At 52.2% G+C, this 19,312-nt stretch overlaps 2 protein-coding genes across 6 annotated transcripts in view; one reads left to right on the top strand and one right to left on the bottom strand.

Moving 5' to 3' along the window:
- STS (steroid sulfatase) overlaps positions 1-7,987 on the bottom strand; it is a 193,676-nt gene extending 185,689 nt beyond the window's left edge. For 3 of the 4 annotated variants that reach the window (XM_043458338.1, XM_043458334.1, XM_043458337.1), the window contains exon 1: positions 7,705-7,987. In XM_043458338.1, coding sequence (XP_043314273.1) covers positions 7,705-7,718 — 14 coding nt within the window. In that variant the 5' untranslated portion in view covers positions 7,719-7,987. Of the gene's footprint in view, positions 1-1,914; positions 2,052-7,704 lie in introns of those variants that run through there. The other variant, XM_043458336.1, reaches the window with a different exon arrangement.
- LOC122434704 (pseudouridine 5'-phosphatase) overlaps positions 7,215-19,312 on the top strand; it is a 72,190-nt gene continuing 60,092 nt past the window's right edge. For both annotated transcript variants that reach the window (XM_043458341.1, XM_043458339.1), the window contains exon 1: positions 7,215-7,334. In XM_043458341.1, coding sequence (XP_043314276.1) covers positions 7,265-7,334 — 70 coding nt within the window. In that variant the 5' untranslated portion in view covers positions 7,215-7,264. The remainder of the gene's footprint in view (positions 7,335-19,312) is intronic.

Raw genomic sequence — 19,312 nt, 5'->3', positions numbered from 1 at the left:
CAGGTGACTTTCGTGTTCACCGGTTTATCATAAATGGATACGACTGTGGAACAGCCAGGGACGCACCGGGGAAGGATATGGAGATATGGGGAAAGGACACGGAGATCCCACACCCTCTCCAGGGAACCACCGTCCTGTCACCTCCACGGGGCTCACTGACCCACAAGCTCGTCTGCGGTTTTTATGGAGGCTTCATTATGTGGGTGTTCTGATTATACCATTGGCCATGGGTGGTTGGCTCAACCTCCAGCCCCTCACACTTCCGTGGACGCTGGGGGTGAAACTGAACATTTTGAGGCTCTCATGAGAAAATCGATTTGGGGCTTTCCCCGGTGGCTCGGTGGTAAAGAATCTGCCTGACCATGCAGGGCACATGTGTTCGATCTCTGGTTCGGAAAGATCCCACACGCTGAAAGTAACTGAGCCTGCAGTGACCCAGAGCTGCAATTACTGAAACCCAGGTACCCTAAGGCCTGTGCTCTGCAACAAAAGAATTCACTGCATTGAGAAGCCTGGACCCCACAACTAGAGAGTGGCCCCTGCTTGTCTCAACTAGAGAAAAGCCCACCCGGCAACAAAGACCCAGCACAGCCAAAAATAATTAAATAAAATTAAAAAAAAAAGAGAGAACAAATTGGTTCCCCTGGCAACCAGTCCCCACAATTAGCTGCTTTGCAAGAGTCACCTTATTAACATAACAAAAGACACCTTTATCTCTTTCCTCACTTAAGAAATTGCAAGGGCTTCAGGAGCTGCCCGAAATGGAACTAAGACCAAACACGTATTTCTTAAAACTCCCAGGGAAGTAATTAGGCTTGGATGAGGTCCTGAGAGTGGTTCAGTTCAGTTCAGTCGCTCAGTTGTGTCCGACTCTTTGCGACCCCATGGACTGCAGCACGCCAGGCCTCCCTGTCCTTCAGCAACTCCTGGAGTTTACTCAAACTCATGCCCAATGAGTCAGTGACGCCGTCCAACCATCTGATCTTCTGTTACCCCCTTCTCTTCCTGCCCTCAATCTTTCCCAGCATCAGGGTCTTTCCCAAATAATATATGTTTATGTATATCCACACTTTACATGTATGTATATACATACCTTATGTATACATGGATATACTTTATGTATATTTCTATCTATCCATACATAAGGGCTTCCCTCGATGGCTCAGAGACTACAATGCAGGAAACGCAAGACATGCCGGTTGGATTCCTGGGTAGGGAAGATTCCCGGGAGGAGGCAAATGGCCACTCTAGTATTCTTGCCTGAAAAATCCCATGGATAGCGGAGCCTGGCAGGCTACAGTCCAAAGGGTCACAAAGGGTTAGACACGACTGAGCGACTGAGCACGCAGCACATACAAAATACATATTTTATATATACAACAGATATGCTATTCTATACATATATACAAAGACATCAAAGTTCCACTCAAGACATCGGTACTTTGGGACTTCCCTGGCAGTCCACTGATTGAGACCTTTGCCTTCCAATGCAGGGTGGGTGTGGGTCTGATCCCTGGTCAGCAAGCTAAGATCCCACCTGCCTTGGGGCCAAAAAACCAGAATGTAAACAACAGAAACGATATTGTAACAAAATCAGTAAAGACTTAAAAAATGGTCCACATTAAAAAAAAGGGGTTTAGGGTGGGGGAATGCATGTACACCTGTGGCTGATTCATATCAATGTATGGCAAAAACCACCACAATGTTGTAAAGTAATTAGCCTCCAATTAAAATAAATAAATTTAAAAGTATTCTCCAAAAAAAAAAAAAAAGATATTAGTACTCTGATGCCTGTCTTCCATCTCCTATACCTTAAACTTTCAAGCTGCTCCCCTGTGAGTTCTCCAGCTAAAGGACTGTCAAGCATGGAACCCTTGCACCTGGAGAGGGCACGCTGGCATCTCCCAAACTCACCACAAAGTCCACCTGCTCCTGCCAGTAGCAGCCCCAGATGTTTTTTGCGTCTCGAATCAACAAAGCCCTTTCGGACTCGGCTCAGCCGCTGTGATGCGCTGTGATGCTCTGTCTGTGGAACCTGCAGGTCGGGCCTCACCCGTCAACCTCACGCTTGCTAGGATCAGGGCAGACAAGAGCTACGGAAGGAAACTGCAGGCCCGCTGAGGGTCATCTGCAGGGCTGGCACGGCTTCCAGAGAAAACCTGGCTTCTACACAGCTCTCCAAATACCACACACAAAAGGAAGCGTACAGCCGGAAGAAGCAAGACAGCAAGATAAGGAAGTTAATGTAAACTGGGACTGTGAGCTTCCCTGCTGGTCCACTGGGGAAGAACCCGCCAACCCGCCTTGCAACGCAGGGGACACCCGTTCAATCTCTGGTCTGGGAAGATCCCACATGCGGCGAGGCAACTAAGCTCATGGGCCACAACTCCTGAGCCCCTGTGCTGCAACTACCGAAGCCGGCACGCCTACAGCCCTACAAGAGAAGCCACCTCAAGGACAAGCCTGTGCACTGCCATGAGAGAGTAGCTCTCGTGAAGCAATGAAGACCCGGCATAGTCAGTAAATAATTTTTAAAAAAAGACACAAGGTGATAGCCTATGTAGAGAGGACTTCCCTGGTGGCTCAGACGGTAAAGCGTCTGGCTACAATGCGGGAAATCCCTGGGGTGGGAAGATCCCCCTGGAGAAGGAAATGGCAACCAGCTCCAGTATTGCCTGGATAATCCCATGGACTGAGCAGCCTGGTGGGCTGTAGTCCATGGGGTTGCAAAGAGTCGGACACGACTAAGCGACTTCACTTCACTCACATATGTGTATGTATGTATACATTTTGGGGGGAATCCCAGGTGGCGCCGTGGTAAAGAACCCACCTGCCAATGCAGGAGACGCGGGTTCGATCCCTAGGTGGGAAACATTCCCCTGGAGGAGGAAAATGGCGACCTACTCTAGAATTCTTGCCTGGAGAATTCCAAGGACAGAGGAGCCTGGCGGTCCTTGGGGTTGCAAAGAGTCGGACACAACTCAGGGACTCAACAGCAACAAACAGCATCTAATGACATGTATAGTAACCACTTGAATAGAACACATTTTCCTGTTTTTTTTCCCCCGTCGAGCTTGTGGCAAAGACGCGTGACTCAGTTTTCTTGTGGTTGTTGATGTTTTGAGGCGTCTTCCATTGTGGGCAAGAGACCTTTCTGAAGGGTGTGGAAAAGAAGACTTTAAAAAAAGAAAAAAATGACTTGAGCCATGTTTTCAAGCCTTGTGGGAGACGTTTCCCAATGTATCTAATCTGCAACTGCACTGCCCTGAGATTTTGCCCGCTTAGCTTCGGTGAAAGGGGAACTCCCCTCTGCCAGCACATTGGTTTCCTGTAAGTGAACAAACTGGATTGTCTGCCCAGACGTGCCCAGGGTTGCAGTGGCTGAAACAGGGCAAGGGGGACCCTCCAAGTATCTCTGTGCCAGGGTATCTGACACCTTCATCACCTGCATCTATGTGTTTGCTTATTTTTGCAGCATATCATCACGAAACTTCAAAACCCAGGCAACTCCATAAGCACATTCTAAGGAGCCCCCTTTCCCTAACACTGAGCTTTCCTATAGCTTCCGCCTTACCCTTGCTGTTTCCAATTCTTAACCCTGGCATTGGAGCTTTTTTTTTTTTTTCCTTTCCCTTTTGAAAACACTCCTTTTGTCTAAGGAATCAACAAAGTTGTTAGAACCAGAGAAGAAGAGTAACTCTCTCATTTGTGTGTCCATTTATGTTTCCAAAAATGGAAAGAAGCCGAGCAAGAATTCTAAAGGGTCCAACAGGTGAGCCCAGGCAGACAGGAGACCCCCAGTATTTGCGGAATAACTGTGTTCCAGGTTGAACTGTGTCCCTGTCAAAAAACAAAAACAAAAACAAAAACCCTGCATAGGAGGGACTTGCGCGGTGGTCCAGTGGCTAAGACTCCCTGCCTCAATGCTTGGGACCTGGGTTTGATCCCTAGGTGGGGAGGATCCCCTGGAAGACGGAAATGGCAACCTGCTCCAGTGTTCTTGCCTGGAGAACACCATGGACAGAGAAGCCTGGCGGGCCACAGTCCACGGGATCACAGAGTCAGACAGGACCGAAGCTGCTGAGCATGCATGCACACAGGAAACTGGATTCCGCCTGTTGGAAACGCAAGATCTCACATGCTGCAACTAAAAAAAGCAAGATGCCACAACGAAGACTGAAGATCCCACAGGCTGCAACTAAGACCCAGAAGAGCCAAATACATAACTATAATGAACATTAAAAAAATAATAGTGTAGGAGTCCTAACCACCGGTACCTCGGTGTGACTTTACCTGACGAGAAGGTCTTGACATGGGTAATTAAATTAGAATGTGGTCATGAGTCTGGGTGGCAATCCTGGATGACTGGTGTCCTTATAAAAAGGGGAATGTGGACATGGAAACAGATGCATGGAGAGAAGATATGATGATGAGATAAAGAGATAAGATGGCTATGGAGGAGCCAAGGAGAGAGGCCTGGAACCAACTCTTTCCTCAGAAGGCGTTAACCCTGTCTACCCTCTGATCCTGGGCTTCTGGCCTTCAGAACTGGGAGGCACTAACTTCGTGTCGTTGCGTCTACCCACTTGGTGGTCCTTCCATACAGCAGCCTCACACATTTGGAGGAGAAGGAAAATGGCAACCCACTCCAGTACTCTTGCCTAGAGAATCCTGTGGACAGAGCAGCCTGGTGGGCTGCCGTCTATGGGGTCTCACAGAGTCTGACATGACAGTGACTGAACTGAACAGCTTGCCCTGGCTTGCACCATGTAACACTTTCGTTTCATGCATAAGGAAAGGAAGGCACAGAGGTTTAATGCGGATGTGTGCTAAACCAAGGTGTCTGAGTGCCCAGTTTACACACTTCACCAGAAATACAATGCTCACATTTCAAAGTCTCTGCAGCTTTCTTATATCTGCCTCTTGAAAGATCCTATCTTTGTGTTTAAACATGCATTTGAAAACGAAAATTGCTCAGTCCTCTCCTGACTCCTTGCAACCCCATGCACTGTAGCCTGCCAGGCTCCTCTGTCTGTGGACTTCTCCAGACCTGGACACTGGAAGTAGTAGCCATTCCCCTCTCCAAGGGATCTTCCCAACCCAGGGATCGAACCCAGGTCTTCCACATTGCAGGGGGATTCTTCACCAGCTGAGCCACCAGGGAAGCCCAAGTATACTGGAGTGGGTAGCCTTTCCCTTCTCCAGGGGATCTTCCCAACCCAGGGACTGAATCCAGGTCTCCCACATTGCAGGCGGATTCTTTACCATCTGAGCCATCCTGGAAGCCCATTTGCCAACATGCATTTACAACACCAGCTAACAATAAATGGAAATGGGTTGGTGGAAGGTTATTTCTGAGAGTGGGAAGAAAAAAAAAGAAATGCTGCTTTTCACCTTGCGTTCAGAAAGTTTGGGGGCGAGGGTGAAGAAAACTCAGTAATCAAAGGCAGATGGGACACACAAAGCAAAAACGGCAAGGCATTTAAGACGTCTGCCAATGGACTTTCCTGGTGGCTCAGACCACCTAGTGTCTGCCTACAATGCGGGAGACCCAGGTTCAATCCCTGGCTTGGGAAGATCTCCTGGAGAAGGAAATGGCAACCCACTCCAGTATTCTTGCCTGGAAAATCCCATGGGTGGAGGAGTCTGGTAGGCCACAGTCCATGGGGCCACAAAGAGTTGGGCAGGACTGAACTACCTCACTTTCTATTCTGGCTGCTTACCAACTGAGCTATCAGGGAAGACAATGAGTCCCTTGGACTGCAAGAAGATCCAACCAGTCCACCCTAGAGGAAACTAGTCCTGAATATTCATTGAAAGGACTGATGCTGAAGCTGAAGCTCCAGTCCTTTGGCCACCTAATGCGAAGAGCTGACTCACTGGAAAAGACCCTGATGCTGGAAAAGATTGAAGGTAGGAGGAGAAGGGGACGACAGAGGATGAGATGGCTGGATGGCATCACCGACTCAACGGACATGAGTTTGAGTAAGGTCTTCCCTCCTAGCTCAGTCGGTAAAGAATCTGCCTGCAGTGCAGGAGACCTGGGTTCAACCCCTGGGTCGGGAATATCCCCTGGAGAAGGAAATGGTAACCTACTCCAGTGTTCTTGCCTGGAGAATTCCATGGACAGAGGGAGCCTGGTGGGCTGCAGTCCATGGGGTCGCAAACACTACGGCACGACTGAGCGACTAACTACTTTGACAACACACTTTCTGAGTAAGCTCCAGGAGCTGGTGATGGACGGGGAAGCCTGGCTGTGCTGCAGTCCATGGGGGTCGCAGAGTCGGGACACGACTGAGCGACTAAATTGAACCGAACCGATTCTGGCTCTCTGCTATCAGACTTCGGCTGCGGATTTGCTCTGGGAGATATACCAACCAGGGTTGCTCGGGGATACAGGCGCCAAGGAGGGGGACCCGCGCGCCATTGCTCAATCTCCCTGCGAAGCCCGAGGTGGGGGGTGGGGGCGGATATAAACTGAAGGGGAAACTTGCCAAGAGTTTGGAGACAGGCGCTCCGGGGCCCGGGCCGAAGCCCCCGGGGAGGGGGACCCCATGATTAAGGCCACCGTGTTGCCCATGTACTTGGTGGCTCTGAAGAGAGAAGCACCTCAGGCGCGGTTGTCCCTCCGCGCCCTCCCTCCCTCCTCAGGCGCGTTCCAAATTCGAGCCGTACGCGCTGGCCCCCGGACTAGGGACGCGGCTCTGCTCGGGCCCGTCACTGAACCTTCCGGCCAGTTTTCACGAGCGCGAAGTGAGTCGGTCTGGCGGACGCGGACAGGAGGCCCAGGGCGCGCGCGCCCGCGTCTCGGGAGCTGCGCGAGGAGGCCGGCAGCGCGCATCCGCCGAGCGGCTGTGGGGCTCAGAGCGCGCGCGGGCCGCGCGAGGAGGTGAGAGGCGCGCGTGCGCAGAGCGCCCAGTGCACGGGCCGGCCGCAGCGCGCGTGCGCCGGAGCAGCTTCGGGGGCGCGGGCGCGAGGAGGAGGGGGAGGGGAGGGAAGGGAAGGCCCGGGGACGCGCATGCGCAGAACAGCTCAGGGGGGCGTGCGCTGGGTCGAAAGGAGGCCAGAGCGCGCGTGCGTGTGCAGGAGCAGCCCGTGGCTGGGGGATGGGGGCACGGGAGCGAGGAGGCGGCCTGGGGGCCGCGCGTGCGCAGAACGGCTCGGGGCGCGCGGGGCAGGCCGGGAGCGCGCCTGCTGGCGCCTCCTCCCCGCCCTCCCCCTATCCCCCGCCCACCCCGCGAGTCAGCAGAGAAACGGCGGCACAATGGCGGCGCCCGTACCCCCTCCTCGTCCCGTCACCCACCTGCTTTTTGACATGGACGGCCTCCTTCTGGGTGGGTAGTTTGCGGCCGCCTCCCGCCAGGGCTGCCTGGGGATTGGCCGGAGGGGAAAAGCAGGCCCTCAGCGCCGGGGTCGGGGGGCCACGACCGACCGATTGGTGTGAGGAGACCCCTCGGTCACCTCAGGCGGGTCGCTCGCCCGGGGCTGCAGTGTAGACGGCTCCCAGGGCACTTCCGGCGGCCGCGCCGCGCTTGGGGGGCTGGCGCGCTCAGGGACCACCGTGCTGGCTGTGGAGTTTCTTGGTGAGGTCCCCCACCCCAGAGGCCACGAGCGCTGCGCGCAGCAATCCTGCCTCAGTTTCCCCATCTGCGCCCCGACCTCCAGGGGGCCCTGCCGGCGCCCTGCCCTCTGAGGTGCACTCACCTAGTTGGTAGCATCCTACAGGCAGGGCATGGTCCTCCATCCGCCTATTTGGGGGTGGGGTGGGGGCGCAGTAGCCTCTGCCGACGTCTGCAGGCGTTTGGGGGTGACCTAGCCGGAAGGCGGGAGTGTGATCCAAGCCGGGTTACTGCTGAAGCTCGCTCTCTCGCAGTGCACGGGACCGCTCCACGGCCACTGCAAACGCTCCTGATCCCCAGTGTCTTGTGTGGAGGAGGAGGTGATGGTAGTGGTGGAGCCCTGCTCAGAGGTCCGACTGGACCGAGGGATTCCCAGCACGGACATCCGAGCGGGCAGCCGCTTTGCAGTGCGGTGCCCGGGTCCCCACCCCGCCGGTGCCCAATCAGAATCTGCATTTTTTTTAACCCAAGTGCCGGAAAGTTGCAGATGCACACAGCGCCCAGGGTTTGGAGTGGTTTAGCAATCCCGCGCACCCGCTCCGAATTTGTCCTGCAGTGGCTTGGTGGTAGGTGTGAACTACACCAACCGAATTCATAGCAGGATTCATAGAAAGCACTCCCTTTTTACAACTCAAGAGCCAACTAACTGCCCTGAGCGCAGCTTACAGCTTGGGCCATTTTTTCCATACCGGTGCCAAGTGTTACACAACGTTAGGAATCATGTTTCTGACTTCAGTCTCCATAATGTTTCCCAGAACTGTACAAATGTGTACATACTTTATGTAGACTATTGACTTGGTGGAGGTGTGTGTACTTTTAATGTGTGTGTGTGATAGTCATTCAGCCATCTCCGACTCTGCAACTCCATGGACTGTAGCCCGCCAGGCTCCCTCTGTCCATGGGGATTCTCCAGGCAAGAACACTGGAGTGGGTTGCCATTTCCTTTTCCAGGGGGGATCTTCCCTGCCCAGGGGTCGAACCCCAGTCTCCTGCATTACAAGCAGATTCTTTAGCGTCTGAGCCACCAGGTAAGACTTTCATGTACTTCACTGCTTCCTCTCATGAAATCCTGCAGCGTGGGAGAACATATTTGTGTTGACTAACTGAAAGCAAAAGATTGCACGGCTCAGAGAGGTTAAGTGACTTGCCCAAGGTCACACAGCTAATAAGGAACAGAGCTGAGAAATGGTTACAGATCGATCTAGTTCTAAATATAAGTACTGTACTCATCCTAAGGAGGGTGAGTGTGACCTTGCCCCTGTGATCATGTAACTCGGTTCAGTAATGGGGCTGTTTTTTTTTAAAGGCACACAAAAAGCAGTCTCTCATTTCTTTTCACGGACCCAGGGCTTCCCAGGTGGCTCAGCAATAAAGGATCCGCCTGCAGTGCAGGAGACTCATGAGATGTGGGTTGGATCCCTGGGTGGGGAAGATCCCCTGGAGGAAGGTATGGCATACCCACTCTGAGAAATCCCATAGACAGAGGAGCCTGGCGGACTACAGTCCATCAGGTTGCAAACAGTCGGACGTGACTGAGCAACTTAGCACATAGAGTAGCACAGAATTGTAAACCAGTGAATTCCTAAGGGAGAAAAATAAGTTCCTGTCGAGATCACTGACTGGATAGAACAGTGTATGCAGCTACTAAACCTGATATGACTCAATTTCAAAAAGACCTCTGGGATTCATAAGTATAGTTTGTGGACATGAGTTTTCCTGCCCAGGTGGTCAAGTTAAATTGTCAAATAAATGCTTTACCCTCTAATGACAGGTCTAGAGAACATGTTTTGGGAGTCTTATGAATTTTAATGCAGACTGAGGTGTCTCATTAAAGTTAAATTTCTTAAACTTGTAAATGAGCTTGGTGCTTCATCCCCACTCGAGACAGACATACGTGTTCCCTGGAGCCATGAATGTGACTTCTGTGGTGGTAATTGCAGGGGTAGTTATCAACCAGGGGCTTCCCTGGTGGCTCAGCTGGTAAAGAATCTGCCTGCAATGTGGGAGACCTGGGTGAGGAAGATCCCCTGGCGAAGGGAAAGGCTACCCACTCCAGTATTCTGACCTGGAGAATTCCAGGGACTGTGTAGTCCTTGGGGTTGCACAGAGTCAGACAGGACTGAGCAACTTTCAGTTATCAACAAGAGTCTCCAGTTCGCTAGTTAAGGCAAGTGGAGTGATTTGTCAAGCGTTGGCCTGGCAGTTGTGTTACCCAGTCTTCTGAACAAGTCAGAGAAGCAAGGATTAGGGGCCTTTGGGAACACAAGACCCTTTCCTCCTTTTTACCTCATACTGCCCCGACTTCCTGGAGGTGGTAAGGCCTTGCAGAACTTTCTCGGAAATGCGCCTTTGGTTATTCTGTCACTTTTTAGAAACATCTGGTATAAAACACCAGTTTCCAGAATGCAGTACTTTACTCCCTTTAATCTGCTTGATTATACCTGTTCTAGGGCTTCCCTGGTGGCTCAGTCAGTAAAGAATCTGCTTGCACGGCGGGAGACCTGCATTCGATCCCTGACTTGGGAAGGTCCCTTAGAGGAGGGCATAGCAACCCACTCCAGTATTCTTGTCTGGAGAATCCCATGGACAGAGGAGCCTGGTGGGCTACAATCCATGGGGTGGCAAAGAGTCGGACAGGACTGAGCGAGTAAGCACATACCTGTTCTAATTTTCAAGGGCCTGACTTCAGTTAGTCTGTTGTTTGCGTAACAATGCGTCATCAGTTAATAATAAGTTCTTTTTCCGTCTGCCCGCTTTTCAGAATTCCAAATGCATTTCCCCAGGGTGTATCTGTTTGTCCCTGTATCCCCAGTACTTGAATTTTCCAAGAAGTGCAACAGAAAACAGTGAGTTGGGTGAGGAGTTCTTAGAGAAGGGCGAAGCTTGTGGACAATGAGGAAGTCTGGAGATTCTTGCAGGAATGCTGACAAGAACACCAGGCTTACTTTATAGTGCTTTTGAAGTGTTTGCTGCTGTTGTCTTTTCAGTCTTTGGAATTCGATTTTTGTTGACACAGGTAACAATTATCTGTGAGCTAGGTAGTAATTTTGGCCCTCAAATGCTATTTAGACACAGAGACAGAGGGGACTGAGATTGTTTATGATCAAGGATATGATTTTGAAGGAAGAAGATACAAGTATTAAATACTCAGCTCCTGAACAGGAAAGATTTTCTTGTTGATTAAATAAGTGAAGTTGCTTAATGACTTTAGGAGCACAGGAGGTTCTCTTTAAGAGAGAGGAAAATTGGTGGTCCAGAGTTCTGCAGTCTGCTAGGAGTAGGACCATGTAAGATGTTCTTAGAGCCACATTAACAAAGGAAAAAGACTCAGAGGAAGTGAGCATGAATAGAAGCTTTTTCTGTCTTAACACATCCACAATATTGTTACTCAACACATGATCAATAAAAAAAATCAGTGAGGTAGTTTACCTTCATTATTGTTACCTAGCCTTTGAAATCTGTGTGTATTGGACACTCAGAACGCATCTCCACACAAACTAGCCAGGTTTCCAGGCTTTACTGGCCACATTTGGCCAGGGCCTACCTTGTTGGATGACCCAGGTGCAGGGTTTTAGGAAGCAATTTATTGATGATTGCTGTTGATAACAGGACCAGGTGGAGGGTGGATGTTAAGCATATTGAGAATTAGGAATTCTGCGATGTGTAAAATGTGGTATACATAAAAAATGCTTTTTAGGAGTCTGATGCAGTAATTATAATCCTTAAAAAGTCAACCTTAGGAATATAACTTATTTTCAAATTCTTAAAAATAAATCAGAGAAATAAATAAATAAATCAGAGAAATAATAATGTGATAGATGGATGAGGGAATATATGATTATTTGCAGTGTTGATTATAACTGACCGTGTCTCCATAAACACACAGATATTGCAGGATTTTTTATTTATTTATTTTTAATCCCACAACATGTGAGATCCTTGGCCCAGTGGTAAAGAACCCTCCTGCCAACGGAGGAGATGTCGGAGATGCAGGTTCAGTCCCTGAGTTAGAAAGATTCACCTGGAGGAGGAAACGGCAACCCGCTCCAGTATTCTGGAGAATCCCTTGGACAGAGGAGCCTGGTGGGCTGCAGTCCACAGGGGGCTTAAAGAGTGGGTCGAAACTGAGCGCCACGTGTGGGGTCCTCGATTCCTAACCAGGGACTGAACCTGCACGCCCCGAGTCAGAAATACCGCTTTTAACCACTGGACCACCAGGAAGGTCCCAAGATTGCAGGATTTTGAGCGGTGATACCTGGCTTCTGATTCACCGTCACATCGAGGAGCAGATGCCCTGTTGTGTACCTGTTTGCACTCCCAGGCTTCGTCCCTGCGCAGTAGTGGCCCTTGAGATGGTGTCGGAGCGCCCGGTTCCCTGGCTGCCTCTGGGTGACGGCAGGGCCTCTGTGGAGCCCAGCAGCTCACAGCCGTGCCCACACTCAGCAGCTCGGAGTCCCCTGCCGCCTGTCATCCTGTGATTCACGTCCCCTACGCCAGCTTCTTGAGACGCCAGAGCTTCCACACAGCGGATGACAGAGTCTTCTTAGATGGCTTTAGCACATCCCAGGGCGCTCCGAAGGTCAAGAATCTGCCTGCAGTGCAGGAGACATGGGTTCAGTCCCTGGGTCGGGAAGATCCCTCGGGGAAGGAAATGGCAACACTCTCCAGTGTTCTTGCCTGGAGAATCCCAGGGACAGAGGAGCCTGGCGGGCTATAGTCCACAGGATCAGCAAGAGTCAGACACGACTGAGCAACCAAAGGGCGGGCGAGGGTACCAACAGACCGTGTTGCTTGGCGGAGAAAATCCGTCAGGGATAAGAAAGGACTGTAGAGGGGACCAAGGTGCGTAAACTCAGGCCTGTTAAGCTGTGCTTCCTGACAGTCCCAGACCTCGTCCACCTTCAGTGTGTGCCTGCCGTTAGCAGTTCCCATCCACCACAGCGGCTCCCGTCTCTAGGATAACTGGGAAGAGGGTGAGATCAACATTGCAGAACTCTGCAGGTCGACGGCAGTTTGGTCCAGCTGGCAGCACAGCTAAAACACTCAGCGGGTTTCTGCCAGAGCAGCTGCAGAGTGTCTTTGCCTTGCTTTCTCCTGGCTTCCTTCTCCTCCTCGTGGTGTGCTTTCCTCTGGAATCTCAGCAGCCAAAACCAGTACAGTCACGGCAGAGGAGTCATCGTTTTTCCTCCCAGTCTGTTTTTCCCTCCTTCTCCTTGGAAAAAGCTGTGTGTTGGGGATTCTTTGGTCCCTTTAGTCTTTATGATGATTCTCTCCTTTCTCTGTTTAAGTTCCTTTTTTTTTTTTCTTACATTTTGTAAGCTGCTATAATTTATCAGTTACATCGTGTCATTCTTCATGGGTAGGCCAAGATTTAATGCAATGGAAAAGAGCAAGGCAAATAATGCCCCCAAGAAACGTCTGCCGAGAGCACTTGTTACACAGAGGTGCCCGTGTTTGCCGTGTTTGAAAAGCGATGGATATGAAGCCTGAGGTCAGAAGGTGCCATGGGGTTTGGGTTACATTAGAACATAAAGATCTCACCGTCAGCTGTATGCGAATACTGGCATCCCAGGTGGCGATAATGGTAGAGAACACGCCTGCCAGTGCAGGAGACATAAGAGACACGGGTTCGATCCCTGGGCCGGGAAGATCCCCTGGAGGAGAGCATGGCAACCCATTCCAGTATTCTCGCCTGGAGAAACCCGTGGACAGAGGAGCCTGGAGGTCTGTCATAGACTTGTAAAGACTTAGACAGAACTGAAGCGATGTAGCGCGCACAGTGTATTAAAAGCTTCCTAGAATTGTGTTAAAATGGGCGGCGAGAGCCGTGCTGGTGTTACAGAACACATTTCTGTGGCTTAAAATTGCCTCCCGGCTGTCTAAGGAGAATTTTCTTGAACACATAATGATTATGAACGCACTCACATTTCTGTTTCTTGAGCAGAAATGCTTAAGACGTGTTCTCCCGCTTTTGGTCTTTGCAGAGGTGGATGACCATCTCATCCCAGCAGCTCTCAAGTTGCCCTCTGAGCATTTGTCAGGTTTATCCCCGATTTCCTTTAGGGTCTGGCTCCCTCACTCCCTTTGCTGTGATGCCTGCAGTCAGCAGCTTAGCGTCTGCGCACAGGGTACCTATGCAGAGGGGGGCCCACGCCTGTGCTGAGGGCGGTCTGCTCCGCGCCCTGGCCTGGCAGGCGGCTCCATCGGCCTGCTTCCTGCCCCTGGGCTGGGCAGTCGATGGCCCTTAACTCGCCTCCCTAGGCCTAGAGGCCAGGAACGGATCTAGAGGCACAGTGGGGTCTGCTTGACGCCTGCTAGCCTGTCCAGTCAATGTGAGATGGGGACACATGATCATAGCTTGCATGTATGTGTGTGTGTGTGTGTGTGTGTGTGTGTGCGCACGCTAAGTTGGTTCAGTCGTGCCCGACTCTTTGCCACCCCGTGGACTGTAGCCCGCCAGGCTCTGTCCTTGGGAGTCTTCAGGGTGGGTTGCCATGCCCTCCTCCAGGATGTCTTCCCGACCCAGGGATTGAACCTGTGCCTCTCTTGTCTTCTGCATTGGCAGGTGGGTTAAAAATTCATAAAGGATAGTTGGGAGGATGGGCTCTGGGTAGGTTGGTTTGCATGTCAAAGGCACCCTCGTTCACATGCGAAAGACAGCTTCCTACTATCTCCAGGAATTAACTAGCCTTGGGAGGGGCAGTCTCTTCCCCTTGGTCAGCAAGTCAGAGTATCAAAAATACTCTCCTGTACTAGTTCTCCATCCCCTTCCTTGTCTTTTTCCCACTGTGTGCTTAGAGCTGGGCCCCGGGATCTCTGAAGACATTTGTGCACCACATTTTCTTTGGGTGGAATCTTTTTTTTTTTTTTAATTTATGTTTATTTGGAGGATAACCGCTTTACAGTGTTGTGTTGGTTTCTGCCATACATCAGTATGAATCAGCCGTCTGTTCAGTTCAGTTGCTCAGTCGTGTCCGACTCTCTGTGACCCGTGGACCACAGCACACCAGGCCTCCCTGTCCATCACCAACTCCCGGAGTTCACCCAAACCCATGTCCATCGAGTCGATGATGCCATCCAACCACCTCATCCTCTGTCGTCCCCTTCTCCTGCCCCCAATCCCTCCCAGCATCAGGGTCTTTTCCAAGGAGTCAGCTCCTCACATCAGGTGGACAAAGGATTGGACCGTCAGCTTGAGCCGTGTGTGTACATGTGTCCCCTCCCTCTTGAGCCTCCCTCGCACCCCCACCCCACCCCCTAGGGGACCCCAGAGCCCCGAGCTGAGCTCCCAGTGCTCTGGAGCAGCTGCCCACTGTTTCACTCGTGAGAGTGTGTGTGTGTCCATGCTGCGCTCTCCACTCGTCCCGCCTTCTGCCTCCCACGCCGGTCCACGGGTCTGTTCTCTACTGAGCAGCTCTATTCCTGCCCTGCAAATGGGTTCCTCAGTACAGGTTTTCTAGATTCCCTATTTATTCGGTAATACAGGACACTTGCTATTCTCTTCCTGACTTGCTTCACCCTGTATGACAGGCTCTCAGTTCACCCGAATCACTACAAATGACTCAGTTTTGTTTCTTTTTATCACTGAGTAGTATTTGGTTGTATATACATATGCGCGCGTGTGTGTGTGTATCACGTCTTCTTTATCCGTTCACGTGTCACTGAACATCTAGGTGGCTTCCATGTCCTAGCTGCTATAAATAGTGCTGCAGTGAACACTGGTGTACTTTGCACTATGGTTTTCTCAGAAGCATATGCTCAGTACTGGGCTTGCCGGGTCACACAGTAGTTTTTAGTCCTAGCTGTTTAAGGAGTCTCTGTACTGTTTTCCATATTGGCTGTATCAATCTTCATTCCCATCTTTTGGTGGAATCTTGAACAGCAGCTGGTATTTAGTTAAGAGGTCACATTCAAAAAAAAAGAGAAGCTTCCTACATGTCCTCCTGAAGGAGCCCCCCAGCGATACCTGCGGCTCACGAGGTGTGCCGGCCAGACCTGGTGACGGCCGTGTCCCTCGGGAACCCAGCAGCCCCGGGCGGACGTCTCTCCGCGGACGTCTGCCGCTGCAGGCCCGGGCTGGTCTCATCTCTCACTCCCCGCGGGGGAGGGAAACCTCAGGTTGGAGCTCGAGCTGGAGACAAGAATGACGTGGATTTAAAAGCAGTTCTGGCAGTGCTGGGCCAGTGCTGTCCCGGGCGTGAGGGCCCTGCGGCTGCCTTTTCACAGGTCCACAGGGTTCTCTGTCCGTGTTCACCACGGTTTCATTGTCTTGGAAACCTTTCTGCTCCTGCTTTAAGGAAAGGGGATCACTTGGTTATCGAAGAAACGCTTTGTGCCAGCAAGGTGTTACTTGGCGTTTTCTTCCGGCTGCAAACAATCCATTTCAGTTGGTCCCTGGTACATTCCAGTTTCTTCTCTGCCTCGGTTATTTCCCTTATTTATCTTAAAAGCATTTCCTTTGGTTACATTGACAGCGTGTGTTTTTTTGCCTGACAACTGTGTATAATCAAGGCCAACTTCAAGTCCAGCTGAGATACTGACCTTTGCCACCATGTGTTTTGAGTTTGGCAGTGACAGCTTGATGACCATGCATCAGCTTTGAAAGTGGTATGTGGAGGTGACTGGCTCTGCAGAGGGGGAGTTCTAGTCGAATTTGAGGTGTCTTTGGAGAAACCATCGAGCTGCCTGGAGAACCCAGAGAAAACCAAGCCCGCTGTCTCCTCCTGGGTCGTTTCAGCAAGCATCTCAGTGGGTGGCCTTGGGCCGACTTAGAACGCCTGCCAGGCAACTCTCACTGGTACAGGACATGCTTCCTGGGCTTCCCAGGGGGCACTAGTGGTAAAGAACCCACCTGCCAATGCAGGAGATACAATGGATGCAGGTTTGATCCCTGGGTCGGGAAGATCCTCTAGAGGAGGGCATGGCAAGTCAAGTATTCTTGCCTGGAGAATCTCAAGGACGGAGGAGGATGGCAGACTACAGTCCATGGGGTTGCAAAGAGTCGGACACAGCTGAAGTGACTGAGCACTCGCGCATCCAGCTCAGAGACCACGTAGCTGACTCCTAGTCTTTGTCTCACTCGATGAGGGTCCCTCTCAGGACCACCTGTGCTCGCTGAACGTGTTAGCAGTCACCTGGAGGAAGCCTGCTTCCTCCCTTCACCCCGGGTACCTGCTCTCCCTGCCGACTTGGTGCTGTTCCAAGTCCTCAGGCGTTCTCCCAGCAGCAGAGCCTGCTCCCACCTTTGTCATCTCAGGCATGTCTCAGATGGGGCGGGACCCTCCTGGGCCTTCAGAGGCTCATCACCACACAAGAACAGTCAGATCCAAGACGGCCTGCTAGCCGACAACACGGCCCTCAGTGCACTGGTTTTTTTTTTTTTTTTAAATTGCCGTTGTTGTCTTTCAAATTAATTAATTTTATTTTTGGCTGTGCTGGGTCTTCATTGCTGTGAGGGCTGTTCTCTAGCTGTGCCAGGCGGGGGCTGTTCTCTAGCTGTGAACAAGCACGGTATATTCTCTAGCTGTGACAGGCGGGGGCTGTTCTCTAGTTGTGCACGTGCTTCTCTTTACATTGCTTCTCTGTCGCACACCGTGGGATCTGGGGCATGTGGGCTCTGTAGTTGTGGCTCGCAGGCTCAGCTGTTACACAGCATGTGGGAGTCCTCCGGGTCCAGGGATCAAACCCATGTGCCCTGCATTGCACGCTGGCCTCTCTTCCCCTGGACCACCTGGGAAACCCTTGTGCAGTATTTAATGCGACTTTGCAAAAGAGCTTTAGTTGTCTGAATATGATACAGCCCTTCTTCATAGCATTTCTGTCTGTTATTAGATCAGGTAAAGGCATGTCCTCCCTTGGTGAGCAGATGGCATGCGTGTGAACTTAACAGCTTCGTGTAGCTGCACCTGTGATACTGAGTAACCGGTGCAGGGTGTCTGTCTTGACGTTTATAACATCGTATCTGGCGTTGGGCTGGAGAGAGAGTCAGGCCCTGAACTGGAGGGGGTCTTTTCACACCGGCCTCTTCCTCAGTGCCCTGGCTCGGGGTGACTGTGCAGTACTCTGCAGGCATCGGCTGTCCTTCCCATCCAGGAGCGAAGTGGTCTTCCTGTTCAAGCTGATGCCCCCACATGGGCTCAGCCCTGGCCCTTCCTTCCTCAAAGGAGGGAAGGTTTGCCTTTTCTTCTGACTGTCACCGGCTCCTTCTCCTGCTGCGTCTAATTCTTCTGTTGTTGTTTAGTCGCTCAGTCGTGTCCAACTCTTTGCCACCTCATGGACTGTGGCCCACCAGGGTCCTTGGTCCATGGGATTCTCCAGGCTAGAATCCTGCAGTGGGTTGCCATTGCCTTCTCCAGGGGATCTTCCCGGCCCAGGGATTGAACCCACATCTCCCGCACTGGCAGGCGGCTTCTTTCCCATGGAACCACCAGGGAAGCCCAGTGCTCTAGATTCTCACTGAAACACAATCTCCCTGCTCTCTTGTTCCGTCCTGCCTGCCAGCTTTCCGCCCCCAACGCAGGAACGTAGTTGGGATGCAGGGAACAGTGACTTCAGAGTGGCCGGCTTGGTGCTGTTCACTCACTCAGTCGTGACTGACTCTTTGCGAGCCCACGGGCTGCAGCTCACAAGGCCTCCCTGTCCATCACTGCCTCCCAGAGCGTGCGCAGACTCACATCCATTGAGTCAATGTGTGGCCGGCGTCTTTCCCTGTCTTTCCAGGACTTGGGGCTTCCTGGCCGCTGCTGCCCAGCCCTGTCCTGCACTTCTCATCTGCCTGTCCTCCTCTGTCCGTGTTCAGGGGCCTGGCCTTGGCCGTGGACCCCTTCCTGGCGATATCTCACAGACGTGTGGCCTCGAGGAGCCTTCTGCTCTACATGTCTGCGACCCTGTGGGTGCCCTCGCCTCCCTTTCAGCTCTGCCCACACTTCCCAGTGCCCACGGGCACCCCACCCAGAGGCCACCCCCAAGACCCAGGTTTCACGCCGAAGCCAGACCAGTCTGCCATGCTACGCTCCCCATGAGCCATTTGTGGCCTTCCTGTCTTCTGATCCTCTGCTCTCTCTTCCTGACATCATGTCCTTCCTGTTGGCCAAAGATGCACGGCCAAGCTGGTGTCTTCAGGCCCTGCATCTCCCTCCTTGGGTGACAGTGTCTCCCGGGAGCCTTCCCCGTGAACCCTGCCCACCTCAGCCGGTCCCCTGGCAGGGAGCCAGGCACGCTGTTCCTGCCCATCTTCCAGCATTTCGCGGCTCCAGGGACCTCACCTTGGGGACAGAGCCTGACCGGCGTCGCCCCCCGCCTCTTCCACAGCCTGAGAGAAGAGAGGCAGCTATTTAGACTCTCGTGTGCTCGGGGCAGGTGTGTCCCCCCAGACACATTGGTGGCGGCAGGTGAGTGTCGGTGCTCACGTGGCTGAGACGGTGTGAGGATGAAGGAGGCTTTGCCCAGAGGACCCACCCCAGCAAGAGTTTTCCCCCCAAGGGCCCCTGCTTTGCCTTCTCAGAGGGATCTGCACAGAAGCGGGTCCCTGAACACTTGACGTGAGGAAGGGCGTCCGGGCCCATAAAAATAGCCTTTGACTCTACCTGTCGTGGTGCATCTGACTTGCCTTCCCGTGTCCTGGCTTTGTGAGAGTGTCTGTGTGTGTGTGTGTGTGTTTATAACACAAACACGTAAGTCATCTCTGAGTCTGC

This window comes from Cervus canadensis, chromosome X (assembly GCF_019320065.1).
Source record: "Cervus canadensis isolate Bull #8, Minnesota chromosome X, ASM1932006v1, whole genome shotgun sequence".
NCBI classification, from domain to species: Eukaryota; Metazoa; Chordata; class Mammalia; order Artiodactyla; family Cervidae; genus Cervus; species Cervus canadensis.
Note: the sequence above shows the minus strand (reverse complement) of the source record. Positions and strands in the feature narration are given on the sequence as shown.